The following is a 16,173-nucleotide window of genomic DNA, read 5'->3' as shown; positions in this document are numbered from 1 at the left end:
AATCTATAGGCAGAACAGCCAATTGGCTTGTAGACCTGAGACCAGCTAGCCCTTGAGTCAAGATAGCTGGCTCATCTGGCCCCCTGCTCCCCTTGGCAAGTTCTGTTTGGGTCTTCTACTTCAGTGGTTCTCAACTGGGGGCACTTTGCCCCCCGGGGCACGTTTAACAATGTCTGAGATGGTTTTGGTGGAGAAGAGGCAGGTCCTACTGGCATCCAGTGGGTAGAGATGGGATGCTGGCTAAAACTATAGCGAACCCCCAGGACCGTCCCTCTCCCCAACAAAGAATGACCCTGCCCCAAATGTCAGTAGTGTGGCAGTGAGAAACCGACCTCAGGCTGTGTTTTAAAAGGGCATCCAGGGGTGCCTGACTGGCTCAGTGGGTGGAGCATGCGATTCTTGATCTTGGGGTTGTTAAGTTGGAGCAGCACATTGGATGTAGAGACTACTTAAAATCTTTAAAAATAAAAGAGCACCCAGAAAAAAAGAGTCATCTTATTGCTCTGGAGGGCAGCTTCCCTTTGTGTTGCCCAAAGGGCATCCCCAGGCTGGCTGTGCCCCAGATTCCTCATCTGTGAAATGGGAGTGATGGTAATAGTACCTCCGTGATAGGAATGTGGCGCAGTGTACTTAACAAGTGCCAGCTGACACGCACAAGCCCAGAGTGGATGCCCAGCAAAGCGATGGACACAGAGCCCCCTCCCAACTACCCCTTGCTCCCTGGGCCCAGCATCCTCCTGAAGCTCTGGCTGTGGCTGGAGGAGACCTAAAAGGCTCCTCGGCCCGTACCCTGCTATCCTGCGCCAGGCCTTACGAATGACGACTGCCGGAGGCCCGGCGACCTCTGACCCGAGGCGCCCGTCGCGCCCCTCCCCCGCTGGCAGGTGGACGGCGGCTGCGCCAGGAGGGTGGGGGGGAGGCCCTGGCGCCAACCTTAGCTGGCCGGCAGCCGCTGCCGCACTAAGCGGAGGCGGGGGACTGCGGCGCGTACGGGGGCCAGGCGGGCGCCCGCCTGGACCGCCTCCTGGGCCTCGGAGCGCGGCGCGGCCACCCGTCTGCCTCCGCCGCCCCGCCCGGCCGGCCAGAGCAGTAGGCTGCATCTCCGCCCCGCCCTCTCACCCCGGGATTGACACTGAATGTTCTGCGGGGGGGTTGGCCGGACAGCGCGCCTCCGCCAATTGGCGGCCTCGCTGGGCGGGCCAGGGGCCCTGTCGCAAACCTTGACCAGTCAGGTGCGCCGGCCCGCCCAGCTGAGGCCTCGCGAGCTCGCGAGTGGCCGGGAGTCCGCGGCACGCGTCACGGAGCCGAGGGCCTATGGTGGCTCGGGAGGGTTGCGGAGGACCAATGGGCGGCGGCGCGGCCCCGTCACTCCGGACGGCCTAGGCCAATGAGCGGCGGGCTGCGGGGGCGTCACGGACAGCAGCAGCGGACTTGGGCTGAGGTTCCCGGGCGGGCGGGCGCGGAGAGACGCGGGAAGCAGGGGCTGGGCGGGGGTCGCGGCGCCGCAGCCAGCGCAGCCAACCCTAGGGGCCGCCGCCGCCGCCCAGCGCGCTCCTGGGCCGCCGGCCGCCGCCAGCACCCGCCGCGCCGCAGCTCCGGGACCGGCCCCGGCCGCCGTCGCCGTGATGGGCAACGCCGCAGCCGCCAAGAAGGGCAGCGAGCAGGAGAGCGGTGAGTGCCCGGGCCATGACCCCGATCCCGGTCCCGCGCTGCCAGCCCCCGCCCTGTCCATCACCGCCTGGCCCCTCCCCCTACGCGCCCCCCCACTTCTCTTTGCTCATCCCCCCCCCCAGTGCCCCTTCCCCCTGCCTGTCCAAGGTTGGGGCCCAGAGCCCGCAGAAGACCCCCTAGGGGCCCCCTTGCCAAAGGCCACCCCCCACTGCAAAGACTGTGCCCCCCCACACCCAGCTGTCACTGCCAACCAAGGCACGTATGACCGCTGGGGCCCCACATGGGGCCTTGTCACCACCCCACCCTCTCCTTTCCTGGCCCCTCTTCCCAGATTCTAATCCCCCCATTTCCTCACTCACCTCTCCCACTGATGGAATCCACTGCCAGACCCCGACCCAGGCTTCTGTCAGTTTGGGAGTGCTGTGGGGTCTGCCTCCACCCCGAAGGGACCTTGGCCACTTAGTGACCACACCCCTCCCCCCTCCAGCCCCCGCCATCTTTCTCCTGCCCTTCCCCTTTTCACCTTATCACAGCCCCCCTCCAAACCCACGCTGCCCCCCTTAAGCATTTCCCAGAGCCTCCTCCAGCATTGTTTTTCCCTTCTGTGTCACTTGGCATGGGGGACAGGATCTTTCTGGGTCCCTCTGCCCCTCTCTCATCTTGTCACTCTGTCACTCTGCCTCTCTGCCCGTGTTCCCTCCTCCAAGCAAATGTCTGTCCCTGGCTGAGGTAGCAGACTGTTTATGAACCTAGAGAACTGCTTCAGTGCTTCCAAAGCCAAGTTTGAGCCTGTCTTGCTGGGATTCATTGCATCTTCTTTCCTGGGTTTGGGGTGGGGGGGCGGCAGCAGAGCTCCTTCCCATCTCCTGCTATGCAGTGAGCTCTAGGCTTCTTGGAGTGCCCCTAAATAAATGCTTGTTTCACAACTGAGGCTCCGTCATTCACCCAGTCCCCAGGGCTTCTTCACCCTCTCCTGGCCCAGGATGAAAAGTGGGGTATGAAGTGTCTGGGTTTAGCAGGGCTCATTCAGCTTGAGCTGGGATGGTGAGAATGGGGACTTGAGGCATGACAGTTGGGGAGAGTAGTGACTGACATCTAATGACTTGCTTTGCCAAGGGACAAATAGATTCTGATCATTCCCAGGGCTCAGCCAGAGAGAGGCCTGTTTCCCCCTCAGCCCCCAAATTATGTTGGTGTTGGCCTTTTCCAGCCAGAGAGATCTGTATCTGGAAATGGCTTCAGAAATGGCCTCAAGCCCCTTCCTCAGTTCCCCCGGGTCTTAAATTGTCATCACTCCAGACCTATAGCTGGACCTTAGCTAGGATCCCCTTCCAGTTACCCAGAAATAGAGCTGAAAAGGGAGGCCATGTCCAAATACGCCCTTCCCAGTTTCTGATCTCAGACCCCAGCATCTGAGTCCTTTGAATACCCTGTCCCAGAAAGATGCAGGCATGAAACCCAGGAAACTTTATTCCCACACGGATTCAAATGGCAGAACTGAGAATCATCAAGCAGCCATGGGAAGGCATGACATGTCACCGATGGGCGGGGGACAGGGAGGCAAGTGCCTGTAGCTGAGCACTTGATGACAGAGGAGCAGGTGGGTAGTGACCAAAAAAGGTCTGGGCATGAGCTTGGAGGGGACTAGGCAGAGGGGGAGGGGCTGGGGCCCCCAGCAGGTGAGGCTGGCTGGGAGGTGGAAGGTGGAGGCAAGTAGCTATATATTGCAGTAGCTCAGCTGAAAGTTGGGGAGATGACATCGTCCTGGAAAACTTTCAAGGCATATCAAACACATGCAGAGTGGGGCGGAAAGCCGCACAGGGAAAAGGATCCCCGAGAGAAAGATCAGAGAGGCTCTGGAAGGAACCGCTCATTTTCCCAGAACACAGGCCAGACACCCAGAAGTGGACTATCACAATGAAACAGAGCTACTGTTTATTGGGCATCTAGGACGTGCCAGGCTAAACGGTCTCCATAGATCCATCTGCTGGAGTGATTTTCATAGCAGAGTTTTCTCCAAATTTTCCAAACACGCTGTCTGAGTTTGACACAGACTTTGTCAAAGAGGCAGGATTCACATCCAGATCCACTTACCAGCCAGTTCGTAGACTCCAGAATTTCCCGACCCAGACATTCTTAAGCTGCCTCCTTGATTTTTACTCTCTTCACTTATATTTTCTTAATTTAAAATAATAAAGTTGTGACCCACTTTTGTTCAGATGTAAAGTTTGATCTGTCCTGAGCAATAATATAAATGAAATCAGGAGATTGCTGTGCTAGTCATATTCTCTCTGATACACATTAAAATACAATGTAACTGAAAAAGTGAAACATCCCTAAAATCATTTCGTGCCCTGCGGGTGGGACCCATGTCACACTTCGGGAAATGCCCCAAGCTGTACATCCTTCCAGAGGCTTACAGGGGCTCTTAGAAGAGGAAATAGGATGAGAGAGGAAGCCACTTTGTGCCTCGGAGCTCTGAGTCCAAAAGGACGAAACTAGACAAAATCCGCCGTCTTGTAACCAGGGTGCGGTGGGGGTGGGGGCGGGGGCAGTAGCCAGGCCAGCCTGCAGGGGGCACCTGAATTTCATCTGCCAGCTTTCAGCCTGACCTGGGTCAGGAAAACGCCCAAGCCATAGTAGACACCAGTCGGGCATCCTGCAGCCCCCTGTGCCCCTGTCTCCATGGCAGGACACAGTGTCAGCTTCCTCCCAGGAGGGCAGGGATCGAGAACAAGCCCTGGTGGGGTGGGGTGGGAGAAATCTTAACCCAAAGATGCCAAAGCCATTAGCAGGGGCCCGGGGAAGATGCTGAGAGAACATATAAAGAAGACCGAGCCCTGGGCTCTGAGCAAGCTGGAGAACTGGGAGAAGGCCTCCCAAGAGGCCTGGGGACGGGCGGCCAAGTGGAGCTCAGGCCTTGGCTGGCACTGGCCGAAGGCACCCCTGGGAGCTGGCCCACAGAAGGGGCGGGACTGGTGAAAGGGAGCCCCCAGATACCCCTCCAGGTCCCAGGGACAAGCAGATCCAGGCTCTGTGAGAAGCGCCCCCAGGAGGTCCCTGGATAGGAGAATGGAGGCCCTCTGACACCCTACAGAAGCCTGTCTGAGAGCAGCAAGCACCTTCTGTGCATTGGCAGTTGTATGGGTGCCCAAGAGGGTCCTGCCAAGGCAGCTTTTCCCTTATCCCGGTCAGACCTACAGAAGCTTGAGGGTCCTATCTGTCCCTTCCCTGGACCCATTGGTCCCTAAGTTGGCTTCTCTTCCTGCCACCCCCCCACAACTCCCTGCCTCCCCCTATAGACGGAGTATTGGGGATGGACAGCCAAGCTGGTACAGCAGGTCTCATGAGCCTTCCCAGCCACCGTAGTCTTGGTGCCCTGAGAGGAAGACAGTGATGGCTTCCAACCCCAACGATGGTGAGGATGAGCCCTGTTGCTATAGCAACTTCCCAGGCACTCTCTGCCCCTCAAGCCAGGGAAGGGCTGCAGTGGGGTGTCGGGAACAGGTGGAGAGGAGGAGTCTGTAGACCCTTGGCTAGCCCTGGAAACCCCCCTGACTAACATCCCTGAGCTTGGGGGCCTGGGGAAAAGCAGAGGTATGGGTGGCCCCATTCAGACAAGGGGGGCATGTTCCACCCAGAGCGGGGGTCCCGCTCAATTTTAGTATATGTGCTGCCAAAGCGAGTACAGGGGGTCCAGCTCAGACCAAGGCGGTGGGGTGGCCCAGCCCAATGTTGTGTTAAACTCAGAATGGGGGTTGGTTCAGCTCAGTGGTGGAGTCAGGTCATAGTGGATGATGGTTCAGTACAGAATGGGTGTCCATCCGGCTGGGGAGCGATCCAGTCCAGAATAGGGGTCCCATCCATCCGTGTCCCAGACAAACAGGTTTCAGAGGGCTGAGTGTGCTGAGGTTGTTGTGTGGGGTGTCTGAGGCTGGGCTCCTGCCTCCTGCTGTGGCCCTGGCTTTTTGAGGGGTGTCTGAGGTTCCCTCTGTTAGCCCAAATCGAATCCCGGCCAGAGTGGAGGCTGGCAACCACCCCTCCATCCCTCGGGGGAGACATGGCAGGGGGGTGGGTTTCATAAGCCAGCAGCTGGCTGGGTTTCCCTTCTCTGCCCCTTCCTGTTGTCAGCAGGGGCCACGGGTGCTGGGCACTTTCAGAGAAGCTGCCACTGACCCTCCACTTTATTTGGGATGTGGAAAGAAGGAGGAAGATGGTCAAGGCTGCCTCCCCCTCCCCCACCCCTAGGTTTAGCCTTTCGTTTCCGGTTGGACTTTCATGGCTGAAAGCAGAGCCAAGCACAGGGCAAGGTTTGACAGAGGCCAAGGACATCCCGCGATGTTAGTCCCCTCTCTGCCCCCACATAGGAGCAAGACAAATCCAGATATACCCATTTTTCTCTTGGGGTAACAGGATTTGGGGGCTCCAGTTTCAAAGAGGACTTAGGGGAGGAGATAGGGTGGCTCTTGCGCCCACCCCCACCGCTTCTTTCTCTCCATCTGCTCTTTCAGCTAATTAACGGGGCTCTGGGGCCTCTTTGGCCCCAGGGAGCCCCTTGCTGCTGCCTGGGCCTGAACCTTAACTCCTTCTCCTCTGCCCAGTGGGCACTGCCCTGGGCACATCCGGTGCCATCCTCTGGGTAGTTCAGCACCCACTGAGGATGGCAGGACCTGGCATCTTGGGAGCAGTGAAGTCCCTGGAACAGGAAGTTAGCTTTAGCACTCCACCCCTGGGGCAGCCAGGCCAGCCAGAAGGGACATCCTCAGGAGGGCCTTCGCAAACCTTGGCCAGCCGGGAGCAGGTACCTTTAAATGCTTCCCTGGCAACCGGCTCCTCCTCCCTGGTCCCCTGAGGCCCTTCAGAGGAAGCCAGCTCAGAGGCCTTGCGTGTTCCTGGTTTCCCTGCAAAGGGAGGATTCCAGGGAGGGCTCAGGGCAGCCTGGGATGGATGTGGGGTCAGGCAGTGGCCAGGGCAGTGACTCGGAGACCACCTTCCAGCTGTGGCTGCAGCTGCTTCTCTGGGCCCACCTGACTCTCCGTTTCCTGGGCTACCTGCACCACACCTTCTGGGCGTGTAAGCCGCGGCCAGCACCCTGAGCCTCCCTGGCCGGGGTATATGGGTCCCACGTCACCCTATCCCTCTCCACCCCCCCCCCCATTGCATCCTCTGCTGGAAGACATATGAAGCAGAGGTGAGTATGGGGGCTCCTGGCTGGGGCCCCCCCATCATTATCCCTCTTTATCTGCCCACTCCTTCTGGCACTGTCCCCCCCTCCCCACTATGCCCAAATCTGGCAAACCGATGGCACCAGAGGGGACACAGTTTGGGCCCTTTAGTATTTTGAGAGTCTAGAGAAGAGCTGTACTAGGACCAAGGCACCCATGGAGCCTCTCAGTGGGGTACCAGCAGACAGCCAGAGGCAGGCCCACTAAGTCAGGAAAAAGCAGAATATGGTAGTTCTCAGGGAGGGCTGAGAGCAAACAGGAAAGCAGGACCAGGCATTCTCCTGGATTCTTCCCACACCCCTTCCTTTGCCTTGTTAGGTGGGCAAAGGTGAAGTCCCAAGAGGGTACCCTCTCCCCCGCCACCTTCATCCTGAATTCAGCGTGTATGTTTGGAGGTTTCCAAGGAAGGTGTTATGCATCAAAAAAGATTCTGCTAGGGAAAGCACTGGATTTGGTGCAGCCCCCAGGCTCAGAGAGGTCTCAAGCAGTTGATGGCCCAGCCAGGTACCAGCCTAGGACTCGTGGCCATTCCTTGACTACCCCCTCTCTGCCCAGTCACTCATTTTAGGGCTTTCCTGGCCAACAGTCTCTCCTCTGTCTGCCGTTCCTGCAACCCCATGGAAGGTTCTTCCCTCCAAACGCTGAGGGGAGTCTTGGGAACGGTGGGAGTGGTGGCCACCCACGAGGCTGTGTGGGATGCCTGGCGCTGTGTCTGGGTAGTTCGGGCAGATGACAGACGAGGCCAAAGTACAAGTGCGCAGGACCCCTCAGGGTGGCAGGTGTCAAGGGGTAGAAGACAGCTCCGTCTGCGAGCCACCCTGTGCACTGCCACCAGGCGGGAGCGAAGCAGTTAATCTTGTGGGCATTGAGATCCGGCAGGCCACCTCAGGCCTGGTCAGTCTTCCCATCTGTACAAGGAGAGGAACAGCAGGTCTGACCCATTAGGGTAGGAATTAAGCACAGAAAGCATTCAGCACAGGACTGGCACACAGGAAGGGTCTCTGAACAGCGTGCCTGGCCCCAGGGGGTGGTTACAAGGACTGGTCTGTAATGAAAGAATCCACCAAGCTGTACATTTAGAGTTTGAAAGGTCAGTGTACTCCCCACGCCCTATATTTTATACCTCAGTTTTTAGAAATACCTAAAAGCAAAATCAGTAATTGCCATTTATATCACATTAACCCCATACCAGCCACTGTCCAACCCCTTTTGCCAAGATTAATTCATTCAGTCCTCACAACCACCCTACCAGGTCGTTACTAGTGTTAACCCCATTTTACAGATGAGGAAAATTGAGGTCAGGTCAGTTGCCTGAGGTTGCACCGCTCATCAGAGACCAGGCTGGGATTTGAACTTCATCTTGTCCCAGAGTTCTGGCCCCTAACTGCTTTGCTGGGCTCCTTCTCGGCCTTGGCAAGAATGCCTGTTTTCAAGCCTCAGTTTCCTAGGGCGTTAAATGGGAAGAATGGATAAAAGGCGAACCAAGTGAGCAGACCCAGGGTCCACCAGGAGGTCTTCACCATTAGCCGGATGGTGATGTTCGCCTTGGGGTGCTGAAGGGCCCGTGGGGTGTGGACATCGGGTAAGGCTCCCCTTGAACCAGCTCTGGAGGAAGGACCCCTGGACTGGCAAAGGCGGGAATGGGGCCAGCTGGGGGCCAAGGCAACAGCTGAGCCCCCCAAGGGCGCCTGCTACCCGAGCCCCAGAGGCCTCCACCCAGGGCCCGGCCTCCCCAGAGAAGGGGTTGGAGGAGCAGCCAAATCCCCAGGCTATAAATATCTTGGCTGGCGTCGGCCCTGGCCATGGAATGTCGGTCAGAACTGGGGCAAGTGGGGGTGGGCTGGCCTGGGCGTCACTCTCTGTACCCCTAAGAGTAACCCCCGAGTCACCTTGCACCTCATTTGGGACAGAGTTGAGGCTGTATCTCACTTCTCTGAGTAAAGGGGGCCCAGGCCCCCAGCCCAGATCAGGGCCCCCCAAAGCTGCCTTCCAGCTCAGCCAGGGCACCTGAAGCTACTGGGAAAAGGTCAGTCTCTAGGTTGAGACAGCTACACCCCACTTTGCACAAATGGGCATCTCCCCAGGAAGAGCCGAGGCCCACCCCAATAAGATGGGGTCTCTAACTAACACTCTCTCTCTTTTCCTTTCAGTGAAAGAGTTCTTAGCCAAAGCCAAAGAAGATTTTCTTAAAAAATGGGAAAATCCTGCTCAGGTAGGCCCCCTGGATTCAGAGCCCTGAGAGGGGTGAGCTGATGGCCCCCCGCCCTCCAGCTGTGTCCCTGTAACATGGTGAGGACTTTTAGGGCCCTGTAGAGGGCTCCAGACCTGACCCCAATTGCTCCCTAGATGCCAGTGGGGGCTCCTGGACAGAGGCACCCAATCACCCACTGGCACGCACCCCCACCCCACCACCCCCTTCCACCTGGTGGCCCCTGCCCCCCACGCAGCTGCCAGCAGTCCCTGGGCCCCGGGCCAGGGCCGGATCTGGCCCCTGCCACCCGCCTTAAGGAATGTGTCCTTCCCCATCTTGTTTTTCCACCCCCTGTCCTCAGCCCATCATTCCACCCCCTCCCCAGAGCCCCCTCTGCTGGTGGCAGAGGGCATGCCCTGGACCTTGGCCTTCCCCCACTTGGAGGGGGTCCCTGACCCTCCCAACCCCTCTGCCCACAGAATACAGCCCATTTGGATCAGTTTGAACGGATCAAGACCCTCGGCACGGGCTCCTTTGGGCGAGTGATGCTGGTGAAGCACAAGGAGACCGGGAACCACTTTGCCATGAAGATCCTCGACAAACAGAAGGTAAGCACCGGCCAGGAGGCCACCGTCCCCCCGACCAGGCCTTGGTTCAGACTCTTCCCACTGCCTGAGTGGTCTTCCTGTCTGTCATTCACCAACTATTTCCTGAGCCTTCATAATGTGCCAGACCCGAGGTTCAGAAATGCCCATGCTGCCTTCATGAAGCTTCCCCTCCAGACCAGCCACTGATGGGAGTCCAGGCAGTGGACACGGGTTCAGACACCTAGCCTGTATCAAGGAAGCCAGAAGTCTTCCTGGGGAAAGTACTGGATTTATACAGACTTGACTTTTTTCTTTTTTTTTTTTTTTAATTTTTTTTTTATTTATCTATTAGATAGCAAGAGAGAGCACAAGTAGGGGTGGGGGGGTGGGAGAGGGAGAGGGATAAGCAGACTCCCCACTGAGCAGGGAGCCTGATGCGGGGCTCAATGCGGGGCTCGATCCCAGGACCCTGGAATCACAACCGGAGCCAAAGGCAGATACTTAACCAGCTGAGCCACCCAGGCGCCCCACACAGACCGACCAACCTACCTTTCTCTCTCTTTCTTTCTCTTTCTTTCTTTTTCTTTCTTTCTTTCTCTTTCTTTTTCTTTCTTTCTTTCTTTCTTTCTTTCTTTCTTTCTTTTTCTTTCTTTCTTTCTTTCTTTTTCTTTCATTCGTTCTTTTTTTCTTTCTATTTTATTTATTTATTTGAGACAGAGAGAGGGGGCACAAGTGGGGAGGAGGGTTAGAGGGAGAAACAGACTCCCCACTGAGCAGGGAGCCCGACGCAGGGCTCAGTCCCAGGACCCTAGGATCATGACCCGAGCCAAAGGCAGACACTCAACTGACCGAGCCACCTAGGCGCCCCACAGACCTTATTTCTGTAAATATATTTGAGACCCTACTTTATGCCAGGTGCTGCTGTAAGTTAGCACTGTTCAACAGAAAGGTAATACAAGCCATATATGGTTTTAAATTTTGTAGAACACCCCCCTTTAAAAAGTAAAAAGAAACAGGTAGAATTAATTTCAGCAATGTGCTCTAATTAAGCCAGTATATGTACAATATTATAATTTCAACATATGTAACCAGTGTAAAAATACCATTAATGAGACATCTCATTTTTTTTTTCTGTATTAAGTCTTCAGAATCCAGTATGTATTTTACACTTACATCTCTGTTCAGATGTTCAGTTTTCGCTAGAAAAACAAGAAAAAGCAGAGAGGTTGGAAAAGCAGATTCACATAGCCCGCGTTTGTTCCATTCAGGCTTAAAAGTCACCCAGTAACTGCCTCGAGTGTTCGTTTTTAAATTTTCATTTTTTTTTTAAGATTTTATTTATTTGAGAGAGAGAGACATAGCGAGAGAGGGAACACAAGCAGGGGGAGGGGGAGAGGGAGAAGCAGGCTTCCCATGGAGCAGGGAGCCCGATGCGGGACTCGATCCCAGGACCCTGGGATCATGACCTGAGCCGAAGGCAGACGCTTAACAACTGAGCCACCCAGGCGCCCATAAATTTTCCTCATTTTAGAAACTTAAAATTTTAAACTCGGTTCCCCAGGCAACTAGCCACATCTCGAGTGCTCAGCAGCTGTGTACATGGCTAGTGTGGACCCACTGGACAGTGCAGGTGTAGACCCGGAGCATACAGCTGTGAGCAAAGCGGGAAAAGCCCTAGCACAGCAGATCAGAGCTGACCGAGGGGCCAGCCTGCCTGCGTGTGACATGCGGGCCTGACACTGACTAGCTGTGGGTGACCTTGGGCAAGTCACTTCCCTTCTCTGCATCTGGGTCTTCCAAAATGCCATGCTCACGGCGCATAGCCCTCAGGGCTCTTGTCACTATGTGTGAGGCACCTGCTGGGGACAGCTGAGGAAGAATCAGCGTGGGGTTTGACTGGCTGTGGGGAGGGTGCTCTGGATGCAGGGAAAGTATTTCTAAACATCTCTTAGGCACCACTCTTGCTTGTCTTTTCGGTTTCAGCTTAGCTGCCCCTTCCTCCAGGAAGCCTTCTCTGACTCCCCCGTCCCCCTGACTTTACCAGGCCCCTTACCTGGGCATCCGCAGGCCTCGAGCTTCCCCCCACCATGGCTCTGACCCTTCTGGGCCATGAGGCTTGGTGACTCGTGTTCTTGCCCTGAACTGCATGCCTTGCAGGGACAGGCAGCTTCTGCCTTCTCTGTATGTCCTCAGCATCCAGCCCAAGGCTCTACAGGCTGTGGGCACTCAAAGGAACCAGCCCAGCCCAGGGGGTTGCTTCTGGGCATCGGGAAGAGGAGGACCCTCTCAGACCCTCTCTTACCTTCCTTCCCACCCCCACAGGTGGTGAAGCTGAAACAGATCGAGCATACCCTGAACGAAAAGCGCATTCTGCAAGCGGTCAACTTTCCGTTCCTCGTCAAACTCGAGTTCTCCTTCAAGGTGGGGTCCCAGCGCTCGGGGGCCGGGGCCACTGCTAGGTGGTACAGCCTCGGGGCTCCCAGGGCTCAGGTGGGGGCCAAGGACAAGCAGTGGCTGCCCGAGGAGGCAGGCCCCCTAACAGGAAAGGAGGAGAGCCCCAGAGGAGGGATGCTGGGGGCAGGAGTCAGCTTGCAACTCTGGTGGACCCGTGATCAACTCCTGGGCCCACCAGTTTCTAGCTTGAGAACCTGGGGCAGATCACCCTACCTGGCTGACATCCCTCCAAACCACCTCTCCATTTTACAGCAAAGCGCCTGACGCACGCACGACTCTAGGCCCAAACGGCGCCACGCAGCCTGGATTCAAAGCGCAGCTCTGCGCTCCTCCAGGCTGTGTCACGCCGGTGCAGGACTTCACTGCCGAGAGCCTCAGTTTCCTTGTCTATAAAGTGGGGATCCCAACACTCCCCACCTAATGGGGTGGCCGTGACCGTTCCGAGCACAACGTGAGCACCCTCCGTGAGCTATTTTGGGTGTTGTCCTAAGCTGTGACCACAAGATCTGGGGAAAGCCATTCGAAGCCTGAGACCCAGACAGTCACAAGGGCCCCGTGCCTGGTTTAAAGCTCAGCTGCTGCCATCCTAAAAGTTGTAATAATTTTTTTTTAACAAGGGGCTTCACATTTTTATTCTGGGGCCCCACAAATTCTGTAGCCCATCCTGGGCCCGTTTTGCAGGTGACAAAACTGTGACCTCAAGCTTCAGTCAAGACAGTCGCAGACGTGAGATGCCCCAGAATCCTCTCCCCAGCCCAGGCACACTGGCTGGGCCCCTCCCACCCCACCTGCTGGCCCTCACTTTCACCCCCTGTGAGCAGGATCCCAGCTGCCCCTTCTTCGTGGGCGGAAGGAAATGAGCCAGGAGGCTCAGGGAGGACAGCGACTGGCACTGCGAACAGGCTTCGTATGGGAGCCAAGATTGTTGTTGTCGCTTTATTCTGGAACACCTACCATGTAAAGGCACCAGGCCTTCAGATGGGCCCCTGATCAGCCGCTGTTTCCCATAGGACAACTCGAATTTATACATGGTCATGGAGTATGTGCCTGGCGGGGAGATGTTCTCGCACCTGCGGCGGATCGGAAGGTTCAGGTGAGCTGGCCAGCCCCTGCCACAATGGGCCCGGGTGTGCCCACAGGTGTCGTCACATGACCAAGCCATCTGGGAGGTGAAGTGGGCTCTCCAAGTCTGTCTGGGTTCTTGTTGCCCCTGAGCCGAGGAATCTGTGATTTCTCAGCCCCCACAAAACAGAAGAAGCACGGTGACTTTGGTCTCACTGTTTTAAGTTGGCAGTTTTAAAATTCATGCTATCATTTACCTTAGTTATGTAGATATGTGCTTTACATACGACAGAACGCACAGGAGCTTAACGTTTTGGCATTTGCATACACTTGTGAAACCACCACCCAAAATACCATAGAGAACATTTCCATCACCCCAGAAAATCCCCTCGAACCCCATTCTTGGCAAATTGCCGCCCTGAAGAAAGCAGTTGTCCTTTCTGGTTTCAAACACCATAAATGTGTTTGGTCTGGGTTTGGGCTGGATATAAATGGAATCACACCGTTTATATTCTTCTGTTCCTTTCTTCTCTTGCTTCACATAATCATCTTGACATCTAGCCACACTGTTGAGTGTATTCATCGTTTTTCCTGGCAGTGGTGTTGGGTACGATTCCGTTGTATGAAGCTAACCACAGTCTGATTGTGTTCCTCTGTTGATGGACATGCGGGTTCCTTCCCATGTGGGACCATATACGAAGAAGTCTGCTCTGCTTATATGTTTGGGGTGGCTCTGAAGGGCCCAGCTGCTAGACCATTTGGCGGTGGGCAGGTCATGCTGGGCATAACCACCCGCACTCACCTGTCCCCTCCCCAATTGTCCCAACTAGTGAACCACATGCCCGCTTCTACGCGGCCCAGATCGTCCTGACCTTCGAGTACCTGCACTCACTTGACCTCATCTACCGGGACCTGAAGCCGGAGAACCTCCTCATTGACCAGCAGGGCTACATTCAGGTGCCCACCAGGACGGGCAAGGGGCAGGCCCAGGCGGCCATGGGCTGGATCCTCCCCCTCCCTGTCTCCTTCCTGGCCAACAGCCCCTTCTTGTATCTGCAGGTGACAGACTTCGGTTTTGCCAAGCGTGTAAAAGGCCGCACCTGGACCTTATGTGGGACCCCTGAGTACCTGGCCCCGGAGATCATCCTGAGCAAAGTAGGCACCTCCCCGCCCATCCCACTGCCCTGAGGTCTACTCCACCTGCACCCCCTCCTCACCCTCCTCTCTTCACACCGTACCCCCTGCCTCTCCCTCTAGGGCTACAACAAGGCTGTGGACTGGTGGGCCCTGGGGGTTCTCATCTACGAGATGGCCGCTGGCTACCCGCCCTTCTTCGCTGACCAGCCCATCCAGATCTATGAGAAGATTGTCTCTGGGAAGGTGAGGCCTGGATATGGGGGCTAAGCCCCCACACAGACCCTTCCCCACCAGTTCTGCTCACCATGGAGCCCTGCATATAGTGTCAGAACAATCTAGAAGTTAAGTTAGGCCAAGCAGTGAAGCTGGGCGCACCAGCCACATGAACAGGCCAGCACCTCACACAACCTCCCTGTCTAATCCTGGACCCACACTGCTGATGCTTCCAGAACCCCAGGCCTCACCCGAACACCTTCCCTGCCCGACAGGAGACTGCTTGCCTCCGGTCATCCCACTGAGCATGAGTTTCCACAAGTTTCACAGCAGGAAGCAACCATGTGCGGTTCCCAGGTGCCACTCCAGATCCTGCAGGGTCACTTAAGGGATGCGGCCCATGCCTCCTCTCCCAAATGCAGACTTGCTAACTCTGGGGATACAGGTTGGGGTGGCAGAGCTGTCACAGAGTGCGGACATGCTCACTGCCGCACGATGCACCCTGCTCGGCTGTACTCCAGCACTTGGAAGGAGTGATGAAGCTCAGGCTTGGACAGCATCATCACAGGCCCCAAGGGCTCAGGACAGGATGGGAACCCCGCCTCTGCCCTCAGCTCACTACCTGGCTGGGAGGACCCAGCCGTCCTTCCACCTGGCCTGGGAATTAGAGAAAGCAGCTCCCAGCTCAGCCTGGGGGCGCCAACCTGGCTCCACGTCCCAGCTCAGCCACCCATTGGCTTTGAAACCTCGGGCAAGTGCCTTTGCCCTTCTGAGCCTCATCGTACCCATATGAGAACTGGGGAACCGGACACTTGCCTCTCTGAGAAATCAGCTGCAATGTGGGGTCACTAAAAAGAGAAAGACGAGGTGTCTGCCACTAGGCTGAAAAGAAATTGCAGGGAAAATGGCCCAAAGTGGGGGGGGGGGCAGAGAAAAGGAAAAAACCATAGATGGTTCTGAGGAGGAAAGAGAAGATGAGCATAACTCCCTTCTTTGTAGCATTTTACAGTTCCCACGCGCCCTCAGCGGTATTCTGTCCCTCATGCGACTCTGGGATATCTGCCCTGTGCCAGAGAGGCAGGCACAGGCCCAGAGAGGTTAAGGGCCATGGCCAAGGTCATATAGCGTGTAAGATGTAGAGCAGTGCTGGAACTTAGTTCTTGTGGCTATAAATCCAGTGACTGCAAACAAGGCTTTGGGGAAGTTTCTGGAAGAGTTGAAGTGAGCCTTAAAGAGTGGAAGAATCTTAGCTATGGAGGGTGGGGGGGGAAACAAAAACAGTCATTTCTCTCTCAACCATGAAGGTTTCAGAAGTCCCCAGACCCCGGCCGAGCTGCCTTAGGAAGCAGTAGCTAAGAATTTAAGTTCTGGGGTCCAACAGACCCAAGTTGAAGGCCCCCAGTCCCGCTCCTCTGTGTGACCTTAGGCAGGCTGTTTAACCCTTCTGAGCCGGTTTCCTCATCTCTAAAACGGGAACCATCGTCAGGTTTACCTTAGAGCAGCAGTTCCCAGGGTGGCCCCCTGTCCAGCAGCATCAGCATGGCCAAGGAACAGGCTAGACATACAGGTTCTCAGACCTCCTGAATCAGAAACTCCAGTGGGTCCAGCAAGCTTTTTTTTTTTTTTTTAATTT

At 56.2% G+C, this 16,173-nt stretch overlaps 2 protein-coding genes across 4 annotated transcripts in view; both read left to right on the top strand.

The window, feature by feature from the left end:
* The first annotated feature begins 1,437 nt into the window (after nt 1–1,437).
* Nucleotides 1,438–16,173, top strand: part of PRKACA (protein kinase cAMP-activated catalytic subunit alpha) — a 16,979-nt gene continuing 2,243 nt past the window's right edge. The window contains exons 1-8 of one of the 3 annotated variants that reach the window (XM_025863138.2): nt 1,438–1,671; nt 9,047–9,108; nt 9,567–9,695; nt 11,997–12,095; nt 13,139–13,221; nt 14,021–14,147; nt 14,250–14,345; nt 14,448–14,570. In XM_025863138.2, coding sequence (XP_025718923.1) covers nt 1,626–1,671; nt 9,047–9,108; nt 9,567–9,695; nt 11,997–12,095; nt 13,139–13,221; nt 14,021–14,147; nt 14,250–14,345; nt 14,448–14,570 — 765 coding nt within the window. In that variant the 5' untranslated portion in view covers nt 1,438–1,625. Of the gene's footprint in view, nt 1,672–5,052; nt 5,090–8,344; nt 8,479–9,046; nt 9,109–9,566; nt 9,696–11,996; nt 12,096–13,138; nt 13,222–14,020; nt 14,148–14,249; nt 14,346–14,447; nt 14,571–16,173 lie in introns of those variants that run through there. The other 2 variants (XM_025863139.2, XM_025863140.2) reach the window with 2 other exon arrangements.
* SMIM46 (small integral membrane protein 46) lies at nt 5,096–8,338 on the top strand. Its single transcript, XM_073887731.1, has 2 exons — nt 5,096–5,268; nt 5,920–8,338. The coding sequence occupies exon 2, from the start codon at nt 6,483–6,485 to the stop codon at nt 6,765–6,767; it is 285 nt and encodes a 94-aa protein (XP_073743832.1). The 5' UTR covers nt 5,096–5,268; nt 5,920–6,482; the 3' UTR covers nt 6,768–8,338.

The sequence above is a fragment of the Callorhinus ursinus genome, unplaced genomic scaffold (assembly GCF_003265705.2).
Source record: "Callorhinus ursinus isolate GAN/ISIS: 27379988/994484 unplaced genomic scaffold, GSC_fseal_2.0 scaffold82, whole genome shotgun sequence".
Lineage (NCBI taxonomy): Eukaryota > Metazoa > Chordata > Mammalia > Carnivora > Otariidae > Callorhinus > Callorhinus ursinus.
Note: the sequence above shows the minus strand (reverse complement) of the source record. Positions and strands in the feature narration are given on the sequence as shown.

Coding starts and splice junctions, on each gene's coding strand:
- SMIM46 (XM_073887731.1), top strand. CDS start 6,483: ATGCTTCCCTGGCAACCGGCTCCTCCTCCCTGGTCCCCTGAGGCCCTT.